General features: G+C 30.5%; 1 protein-coding gene across 4 annotated transcripts; it reads left to right on the forward strand.

Annotated features, from left to right (window-relative positions):
- The first annotated feature begins 5,336 nt into the window (after positions 1–5,336).
- On the forward strand, positions 5,337–9,290 carry LOC141484157 (uncharacterized). 4 transcript variants are annotated; one of them, XM_074179249.1, is made up of 4 exons: positions 5,337–5,521; positions 6,300–6,436; positions 8,864–8,985; positions 9,044–9,290. In XM_074179249.1, exons 1-4 carry the CDS (start codon positions 5,471–5,473, stop codon positions 9,055–9,057), a joined length of 324 nt encoding a protein of 107 aa, XP_074035350.1. In that variant the 5' UTR covers positions 5,337–5,470; the 3' UTR covers positions 9,058–9,290. The 4 variants fall into 4 exon arrangements, with proteins under 4 accessions (XP_074035350.1, XP_074035347.1, XP_074035348.1 ...); XM_074179246.1 differs by having other exon boundaries at positions 8,864–9,290; XM_074179247.1 differs by lacking the exons at positions 8,864–8,985; positions 9,044–9,290 and adding an exon at positions 6,501–8,496.
- Positions 9,291–11,283: the final 1,993 nt, after the last annotated feature.

Here is an 11,283-nt window from a genome sequence, read left to right on the forward strand (position 1 = left end):
AATAAATGCTTAATAATCAAAAATATATGTAAGTAATAAATTGTTTATAGGTGTAACAACTTTTTTTTATTCATCTGACAGAAAATACATGATACGGTTTTTATTTTTTATTAAGAAAATGAGAAATTTAGATAGAATAATTTAACTTAAACTTTGTTCCATAAATGATGAAATTGATAAATCTACAATTTAATATATTATAATACTACATTAGAGCAAAAAGGAAGAAAATTATCCACTAAATATATTTGAATTAATTTTTTTACATGAATGTAGAAAAATAAATTTAAAATACTAATGTATGACTTTATTTAATTTTCGTTTTTTTTTCTATCAGAATTGTTTAAATTTTTTTTTTAAGTGACCTTTTAAGTGACCGTCGGCATTTAAGTTATTATTGTCAAATATAGAAAATAATCATGAAATGATTCAGATTCATTTGAGTAAATATATGAATTGAAAGATATTCCAACCTCACTTCAATATTTTAACACAAGAACACTCAGTATTCAGAATTCCATCTTTTGATATTTCAAGTTCATAGACATCGAAATTGATCCGATCACAGGATATGGAATATAAAACAATCTCCAAATATGCAAACTTGGCACAGATTGCATGCTGTGCATTTTACCTCAGTACAGTGACCGGATCAAAGTCGCAATGTCAGCGTATAATTCTTTCTAAATATTGAGGGAGGTCAAGATCATGGATAAGAGTTAACAGTTAACAGTCAACAGACAGTATTCATTTACGTATCGATTGGGTCATCAGAAATGCAGCACATCTCCTTTTCTTCAATCCTGCTGGGTGGCAGTATAATGTAAGTTTTTTGATTATTTTAATGTATTTTTTTTATTAACATTGAGTGCGAGTTTATTTAAAGTATTTTTCCGTTTCTTTCACAATAAATATTTTATTAAGTTTTAAATGAGTTCTTTCATTATTTGGGATGAATAAATGAGCGGGTGAAACAGCAAATAAAAATCCTCTCGTTAATAGCCAAGCGAGAACTGAGTTGCGACATTATATTTCATTCTGATAATTTATCTCAGTTTGCAAAATTCAAAAATAATATTTAGAGGAAAATCTTCCCTTTTTGCAATTTTTTTTGAAAGAGTTTTTACAACTCCTGGCACTTTTCTAAATCCATTTAAATGATGTTTTTCGAAAAGCTTGTTCCACTTTTTAATTTTTTCTAACCAATTATCTGTGGGTTTAATATTATAATTATGATCTGCTTTTATTTATAAGTATAATCGCCCAAACCAGGTAGATCATTTTTATGCTTTTTAGCAAAGTATCCAGCAATATATTCTAAAGAGTCCTCTGTTATTTCTGGAATATTTGTATTTGAAGTTGAAGGAATGTTAGTAGAAATATCAGAACTACTAGATGAAAATGAGCTACTGCAATTTGATCCTATTGTCTGCTCTAAAATCGTGTCTGCGTTAATTTCAATTTACACCTTTTTTCATGACTTTTAGAGTAATATATTCTTCTATTGTCGGTTCTTCAGTATTTACTGCAGCCTGGAGGATGGTAGAATTTTTTCCCAGAATGATCATTCTGATTCGGTAAATTGCTTCCAATGGACTAGGATGTTCATTTGGACCAAGGCTTTTAATTTGAGAAAAAAGATTTTCAAGTCCATCTTGGTTTAGTTTATGGGTGCATATATAATCAATATTAAACAAATCTTTCATATCCTTAAAAAGCAATTTCAAAGAATTTATAGACATTATCATGCCGTTTTGAACAATTTGCAATCTAGTTTTACCAATTGGTCGCATTGAAAATATTTGATCAATAATTTTTGTTAGGTGGTCTTCTTGCATATGTAAATGTGTGCCATAAGCACTTTTGAATGGAACAGTTCCAGTTTTGACATAACTATTGAAAATATCAAACCAATTATTAATATATTCAATAAATTCTGCCAAATCCTCATTTTCTTTAATGTTTTGAGATGGCTTGTACCGTAAAAGTGCTTTTGCTACAGTATGTGATAAAAGTTTAGCAGCCATTTTCACATTCTGCCTTTGACTTTTCTCACAATCAAGATGAGATTGATTGATTTTCCAGCAGGGATCAACTTCGACATTTGTTAAACCAATAAGTGCCTGAAGGGGCTCTTTGGTAATTTGTATACTTCCATACAAAATGAAACCTGTGTCAAGTAACCAATTACGAATAAGCTTTAAAAGATGTGGAGCATCAGCAAACATATAAACATTTTTATCAGTGCCAGGATGAAGAAGGTTTTATTATGATAATTTTTTTTTAATCTCACTGATATGTCATCACCTCATTATTCAAATCATTTTCGATTAATATTCCGTGGAACCCCCAATTCTTTCCATAATCCAATATTTCCACCTCCACAGTCACTTACACATGCCACCACATTATAATTGATTTTGTGCAATTCAGAAATAATACTTAGCAATATTTCCCTTGTCATTTTTTGGTCAAATGCAATATAGACTGGCTGCTTCCACTTAGAAAAGAGCCCACGAGCTAGTACAACTTGCATGTAACTGTGGGGTCCCATAATTTCATCAATTGTTACGTAATATTCTTGAACAGATTCAACTTTTATTTCATCAAATTGAAGAACAACTGTTTTCTCAAAGCCAGTGAAATCGTCTCCAGCTAATTTCATCATTATTAAAACATGTTTGGATACAAAACATTTGAGTGCTGGTAAAGGATAGTTTAAACTATATCTAAAATACAAATAACATTTTTTGCTATAATATCTTATAGTAAATGCTGTAGCTATCTCATCTTGCGTCCAGTGAACACTCTTCTTTTTATTTGAAAGCAAATCAATCTGATTTTTAGTAAGACTAGATTTTAAGATGTTCTCAGCAATATTTGTTTTGGTACTTGGCTTTGTAGTACTTATTTTTGTAATAATTGGTAAGATATTTCAAATTATTCGTTTTCTTTCTACAGTGAAATTTTAAATTACGGTGCTCTCTAAGCAGGAGCTCATATTTTGCTTTATAATCAATATCCACCGTGTCAACAGAGGGGCCAAGTTCTTGTTATCCTTGTATATTTTGTTGAACAGCTTGAGGTTGAGGAGATACAATATTATGAGAAGAGTAACTTTGAGAGTGGATGGCTTAAAATTATCCAAATTTGATTCAAGTAACATACTGATAGTTTCATTGTGTTTTTTTCTGTAAGGCTCTAATATTGCGACTTGTATTCTGTAAAACTACCCTCTCTTTATCAATTGTTGGATAATTTAGGTTAACACTAGGTACTGCAGTTTTTTCAATTTACGAAACAAAGGCAAACCTATAAAAAAAACATATTTATTTTAAGCAGTAAATTAATAGAATAAGTTTTTACCTAACAATTCATTTTCAAGGTCTCGTTCATAATCATTTTCTGTAAAATGTTTGGAACAAACAAATCCATTTTTGAGAGTGAATTTATCCCCTCTTTTGCAGCGACGAATCCATTCTTTTTGCAAAGTTGTGGAAACCATATCCTTAGCAATAGGAAAAGAGTGAAATATTACATCAGTAACACCACTTTTCTTTAAAGTCAATTGATTGCTTTTGCAAGTTGACACTGCACAAATACGACCAGCCATTTTAACTAAAAATTACAAGGTTATTTAATGGTTAGACAATTATTGCTATTACTTACAAAAATGTGAATATTTCCAGTTTTTACTTAATTTAATTTAAAAATGTTCAAAAAACAAAAAAGTTCCACAATGGCAAAAAACAAACCTCAAAACTTTCATCCTTAGTGGACTTATTTATTTCAGAGGATATAAAATGATTATATAATATAAGCATTATTCTATTATCATAACTTTATTTTAATTTTCTATCTAATGAATTGGATTTACAAAATAAAGTAATTTAATTTATTTCTTATAAAAGCCAATTCATCATAAATAATAATAAATTGACCACATAGTTGAATATTCTCTATTATTACTGCGAAAGTTGTTCAATTAGCAATATTAAAATTGAATGGAGTAAGATGCCCTTCACACTATAATTTTATATTTCACAGTGAGCTCACGTACTATACTAGAACGTAAGAGTATGTATTTTTATTAGTGTATATCGCTGAGAGGTCATTTTTCTCAGTGAACCACGTTGTCTATCACTCAAAATCTTCGGTTCGGAGTTGGGACACCGAACATCAAAGGATCCGACGTTAATGTCGCTTCTCTGTGGTAGGTATTCTCGGGTATAGTACTTTTTGACAAGAATCAACATGTCCATGGGTCCACAGGACCCGAGGGTAGCGGTTACAGGTTAAGTTATCCTAAAATCACTATGAAAAATTAATGTGGAATGAAGCGTTTTCCTGAAGCACGAAAAATCACTCACTAGCAGCGCTAGTAGTTCGGTAGGGACAAACACTGCCTAATCCTCATATGAACATATGTAATGTACAATTAAAAAATAATGTTTTTAACAGAAGAAGATGTTCCTGGAGCAAAACTGAAATTTACAACTGTAAAGGATAACAATGTTGTACTTGACATTAAAACGTTGGCTTGCATGCCGTAATTTAAAAGTAACTAAAAAAAAGTGAATTAATAAACAGGTTAGTACACAGACTCTAGTAAGAGTAGCGGTAGATTCAAACTGTAATAAAAAAAATTCAAAATGATTATGAATTTTAGATTTATTTCCGAGTGAAATATGAATCAAATATAGATGGTAATGAAATAAATTTGATTAAAAATAATGAATGAATATAATTCAATAAACGATTGAGGTTATATCTCATTCTAATCAATGGTAATTAACTATGAAAAATTTACTATTCATTTCATGTTTAGAGCATACATATGAATATTTATTTATTTTTTGCACTTTTAAATCCACTCTCTTCGAAGCATGTATCCATTTCTTACATCTAACCTCATTATTATGAGGTTTTATAAATGGTATAAAAACACGTTTTCTTCCGCATATCAATTATCCGACGTACAATTCGTAAAACAGCAATGCTTTGTTGGCATTATACTAGCACAAAATAATTTTTTATATCAACTTCATATTTTTAAATAATAAATTAATATTAGGTACGTAAATAACACTGTTTTACATGTGAATAGTTTATTGTTTGTCCGTACTACTAGTGCTGCCTCTCAGGTATGAGTAGATTAAGATTCCTAAAAACCCTGGTGTTGGTAACGCATAGATTTTGTTTTGAACTTTTTGAAGGAACCACCTGTTGCTTTTAACAACACTTACGAGAGTTTTCCTAAGATGGCGCTATTCTGAACTGTTCGAGTCCCCGCTGAGTCAGTCAAATTAATTATTATCTGTCATTGTCAAAAAGAATTTTCAACTTTTGGTATTTTGAAATTGATATTTTTTGTCATCCCAATCTTTACATTACATTACATTTTTTATTATAGTTTTCGTTCGTTAGTTCTCAGTTATTTTAGTTTGGATACATTTTTCAGTAGTAATAAATGCGTGGACAGTGTAAAAATTCGAGTAATCATCTGTATTCAGTGCCAAAGGTAAATGAAACATTTTATAATTACTGTCAATCCACCACGGATAAACTAAGTTTGTATCAGCCTACACCAAAAACCAACTTTATATTTTGAATAATCCTTCAACCTTTCAAATCCACCTTCTGCTACTAGAGTATCATTATTTTCTTAATCATAATATCAAATTGAAAATAAACATTTACTTATGATTTTTTTAAATACAACTCAATACCTAGTTGCAAGAAAAGTCTACTCATAGAATCATAGATACCTACAGATGAATATTACAGTATGCAGATAGATTTATTGCATTTCTACAGAATTATTATGAGAAATAAGTAAGTTTACAGTTACATGAAATTTAACATCCATTTAAAATATCATGATATTAATATCAGCATAAAATTTAAAACAAATAAAAAATTAAATCTATATCAACAATTAATAAATCATAGATTAAAAGTTTGAAAATCACTGACTGAGTAGGGCTCCATGTCAAACAAATAGTTCCCCAAGCCTAACAGAATGTTGTATATTTTTGAAATCTTGTGGAAAATTATTGTAGAACTCGAGGGTGTTGTTGTTCTGTGGACTTGTATAAGAAAAAATTATTGGGTGGTTAAAAGACTATTCATGTATGATGAGAAACCTAATGCTCTCTTAAATATATACTCGTAGTAATTGTTAGCATATAGAATTCCAAGCAACCAAACAGTATGCTCTTTTAACTTTACTTGTTCTCAATTGGTGATTTGAATGGTTTTATTTGTGCATTGTACCTGATCGAAACTGTAATTTATAGGATGAAAACAAGAGGAAACTGTGGATGGATGCTGTTAGGAAATATCTGCCTGATGGTGCTTTTATTTGCTCAAAGCATTTTCCCATCCATTTCATTGGTGAGAAAAAACTATTGAAGGGTGCCAAACCATCATGCATGTGAGTATTCAGTTTCTACAGCACTACCTATAAATCCTATCAAAGATTTGTATATTTTTTCAAGGTGCACTTATAGAGAAGTACTTAATTGTACGAATTTCAAGAAAACGTGCACCATTTCCAGAACCAGTTTACTAATAATTTCTATAGTTGGAAAGTATCCGTTGAATAAGGTATCAAAAGCAAATTTGATCACATACAAATCAAGAGAGAACACTTGGTGTTATCAAAATGATAAATATCAAATTATTCATATATGAAATGATAAATAACCCCTTCTAGCTTTACCTATCTACAAAAAAAGGTTCTTTTCAACCGGCTGTTCTCTAACGGTAACCCTGAGAAGTTCGCAGTTGGAAACAAACACTCTATGCCATTCATTTCTCTTGAAGATAAAAGATTGTTGTTGTTTTCAGTTCAACTCAAGCATATCAATGTCCTTTTACAAATTTCATATAAGGCTCATAACGGACTTTAAAGAAAGTTATTGATAACATAATATGAGAAGAGATATTTATTTAACAATTATTTAATTGAATCATGTTGAAAAAGGGATATGTCACAAATTGTCTGAATGTGTGGAGTTTAGTTATATCATTTCATATTATTTTTCATTTCAATGATCGCAGCTGCTGTTTTGTTCAATATTTTACATCATATTTTCCCTTCATACCTTTCATAAAAGTACATCATTATTCAATACGGGCTAATAGATGCTAATATAATAAAAGGTGATAGTGGAAGAAAGTTGAACAACATTTTCTACAAATGCCTGATTCACAGAAAATTAACTTCATTAACTTCACCCTGTATTTCCTGATATTTCATATTTGTCAATATCTGTGTAAGCATCCTGCTTACACATGAAAATAATAAATACGATATCATTATTATAAACAGCCTCTTCTGAGAACATAATCAAAAAGAGGTGTATCTTTTAGAATCTTTCTTGTGAGACGGGAATAATGAAATGCCAGTAGGTATAAAAAAAATTAATGGAAAAGTTGTTATCGAACAAAGGGTTATATTTAGGTATACATGCTAAGAATCGCACGTTAAAAGGTAAGATTTCGTTAATCCCTGTTCGCACAAGTTTCGACTTCTGAGGGCTGCCGTTTGTAGGGGAACGACAGCTGGTTAACAGAAAAACAAATTTTAACAAATACCATTTTAGTCTTTTGTCCATGTTTATTTACAGGGATCTCAATTTATTCATTTGTATATAGGTGAACCCCAATTTTTGTTTACAATAAATTATATAACAAAGACAGCTTGTACTGTAACCACTTATACTACTACTAGTATAATTATTATAGACACATTTATGTGTGTTGAATGAAGGACAATCAAAGTAATGAAAAACATTTACATGAGCAAAGAGTGAGATTCTTAAAAATATTTTCATTATTACAGAAGAAATTGATTTTATCAGAGTAGTTATTTTCAAGTCTCAACATTTCAGATAAAGGAGAATGATACCAATAGTTAGTTAAGTGATATGGTGTAATAAATAGCTTTATTTGTCTAATGGACCTCCATGGAACGTTGGAAGTTATAAGGGAGAGAATTTCTGGACAATCAATGAAACCAGATATAATTTTGAATAGATAAAATAATGATTTAGTGTAACTTCGATTCTGAAATCAACATGAAATATTTCTAAAATCGAACTGAATGTATAAACCCATCCTGTATAATTTCGTAATAGTTAGTTTCCTGGCTTTGCCCTGATCATTTTCAGTAAAAATATTTGACTGCAACTGAGACAATCATATTCAGTTGCGTTGATGAAGTAATCTTAGAGAATAAAGTTGATACTGAAATTAGTTTCAATGAATATCTTATGAGGAGTACTTCGTCAACGCCGCTGACTGTCGTAGTTGCAGTTGAAACGTTTGGAGTTTACCAAAGAAGACAACAGCAAAACCCGAAAACCAACCAAAACATTGAAGTCAGTCATGAAATCATACTACATGAGCTATTGAAAATTGTTGATGAAGGATGCTGAAATTTTCCCAGATTCAAAGATTGATTTTCATTTTTTAATAACTGGTTTTATTTTTCAGTTTGCAGTTGGATTATCCAGTGGAAAAAACTCCGTTTGAAACATGAACAACTGAAATACTTGAATTCCTATATTTAGTTCTGTGATCAGTTTTTTCAAAGAATATTTGATAAAGCTTCTGCCAAATATCTGATAAGGATTGTGTGATTATTTATATAGTTTTATTGATTTAATTAAATAACATTTATTGATCTAAAGGGTAAAACATGTTTTAGACAAGTAAATTGATGGATATATAGCCGTTACTATGTGGTAGAAGATCATCATGAAAAATTTAGATTTTAGACAAGTTCTATTGCGAAATTGACGTGATAGTCATTTTTAAAATAAAAATAGGTATTTTGATATTTTTTATTTCTCAGTGAAACCGCTCCTGAACTTCCACTAAACGTTTTTCCTAGTCCATCCTGTAGTATTCTACCCGATTCACACTCTGTCACAAAACATCAATTGGCAAATTCTAGCAGTATTCAATCATTTGGAGGTGATAATGTTCATATATCCATAACAATTCCAGTCAACTTTGTTGATATCATTTTCAGCATTTTTGGGATGATGAGAGCTGCAGGTGGATGCAATACTCATCCCGAGTCAATTCAAGTTGGACAAATATTCCGCCTAATGTCCCTCTATTCTCTGATAAAACCGCCCAGGGAAAGTAATGTTAGTGGAGGAGAAATGATGAAAAATCCCTTCTTTATATTGGAGATCTGAAAGAAAAACAGCAAAAATTTATATTCTATATTGAAATGGAAGAAACTATCTCCAAAATTGAAGAGGACTTCTCAGGTATTGATGAAGCTTTTGCTTATTTCTGTGAATATGTCATAATTGATGATCACATTGTTTGAAAAAAAGAACTCTTTTACACGCTCAATGTAAAAGGTTGTAGTAAGCAATTAAAGTATATCAGAAGACATTTTGTATTTGTATTCTAAAAGACACTAAACTACTTTCATGCAGTCTGCAGAAATTCAACCATGGTGTTCTCTGAACATTACGGTATTTTACTTTTCGTGGAAACCTGAATATAATAGAAATCCCATCACAAGGAAACTGGGAAGTTAATTTACCACTGGTAAGGATATTAAATACAATTTCACCTCAGACTGATAAAAAACTAACTTAACTTTTGAACGGTTTGACGTAGAAACATGAAAAAAACGTTTGGGGGCTATTACCGATACTATTTTTTGAAAAAAAACACTGTGATTGCTCGATAGATGGCTGGGGGAGGACTTCAACTTTTTTCAAAATTTTAATTGGCATGGGGGTCAAGTGTCAAATTGGTCTATCAGTGATGACCTGCACATGCAATCATAGCAAAAAATATGACTCAATGAAATCAAATTAAAATAATAATAATGGAAGATATTTGAATTAAACTTTGTTCAATTTATGCTGGAACTGTAAATTTCAATAATTATAAATACAGAAATCTTATACTTTAATATACTTTTACAGACAATAAATAGTTCACATTCTTTCTGAACCAAAGAAGTTATTCAATACATCTGATGATCAACGGAAGGTAATTGACCATCTTACATCTATTGTAAATTAATAAATTTTGCCTTGTAATTTCTCTCGTTATTTGCAGAACCCAAAGGCTTGCATGACGAGTTCAAGGTGGGACTGTAGTGCTATTTCTCTTGAGTGATTTTGTGTACTTAACAAGATGTGTATGTATAAGAAAATCAATGTCCTGATTCATGAGTAGAACTGCTAGGTGGGATACACATACATCCATAGTCACTATGAGTAGATGTATTTTGGTTGAATATCTATTAGAAAACAGCTGTGTTTCTACATTGTTATTACATTGTTCTTCGTATATAAACCGCTTATTCCAAATTTTATGCATCAATGAGGAAACTTTTTTTATTATTAATTTAAAAAAACCGGTTAAAAGTTGGTGCTTATTAAAATGATCTCTTAACAGGTAATCGAAAAGTTCGACAAAGAATTAACTGGGAATATTTCTTTGTAATTCAGTGAATTATTCAGTTGTTTTTCCATTCCAATACCATACTAAAAACATGTATTCAAGTATATTTTCTTTATACTTACCACCTGCCACCTGTTTTGCGGAATTCGTTCCGATAAACAACCAATATCAACTACATAATAACATCTGCCAACATTTCTTGAGTTGAAATATCAAAAAATTACACGAAATTTCTTCAAAACTTTGCTTGGGTTGAAACTTCAACTAATAATTCACCAGAACTTGGACACTTATCTTTCAATTTAATAGGTACTGACAATTCGTCAATAACACTTAAAACACAAAAAATTCATTAACTCACTTTTTAAGTTATCCTAAAAGCACAGTAGGTATGAAAAATTAATGTGGAATTAAATATAAATACAAATACACCCTGTGTGATCTTATGATTACAGTTTACTGTAATGACTGCTTGCGCCATCTGAAACGGCGTTGATCTCTGCTAATCAAGTTAGCCATAAATCCCTCATTTTACCCCAAACTTTTGCAGGTATGAGTAGATGCACCAGGGTTTTTAGACATCTTAGAGTAGATGCACCTGGGTTTCTAGACATCTTACCATCAATCTACATAATTTTTGGTATTTCCACATAAACAAAAAACGACCAATCAAACGATCCAAGTAAAATGTCGATTCTTCTTCTTCTTTTCGTTTTTTTAGCTTTGTTACTAGGACAATAAACTCAGGATCAACAGTTTAGTCATTGAGTTTTGATGCGTATGTCATAGGAATAAATGAATAATCGTGTATATTTAATGTTTTGATTCTCTTTG

Source organism: Leptinotarsa decemlineata, unplaced genomic scaffold, assembly GCF_025532065.1.
Source record: "Leptinotarsa decemlineata unplaced genomic scaffold, Ldec_3_MD MMD2_tig00004839_RagTag_RagTag, whole genome shotgun sequence".
In the NCBI taxonomy this organism is placed as follows: domain Eukaryota; kingdom Metazoa; phylum Arthropoda; class Insecta; order Coleoptera; family Chrysomelidae; genus Leptinotarsa; species Leptinotarsa decemlineata.

Excerpts from the sequence above, each read along its gene's own strand:
- LOC141484157 (XM_074179246.1), top strand. The coding sequence starts at position 5,471 with ATGCGTGGACAGTGTAAAAATTCGAGTAATCATCTGTATTCAGTGCCA. Across the intron at positions 5,522-6,299 it reads ATCTGTATTCAGTGCCAAAG|GATGAAAACAAGAGGAAACT; the intron begins GTAAATGAAACA and ends TGTAATTTATAG. Across the intron at positions 6,437-8,863 it reads GGTGCCAAACCATCATGCAT|TGAAACCGCTCCTGAACTTC; the intron begins GTGAGTATTCAG and ends TTTATTTCTCAG.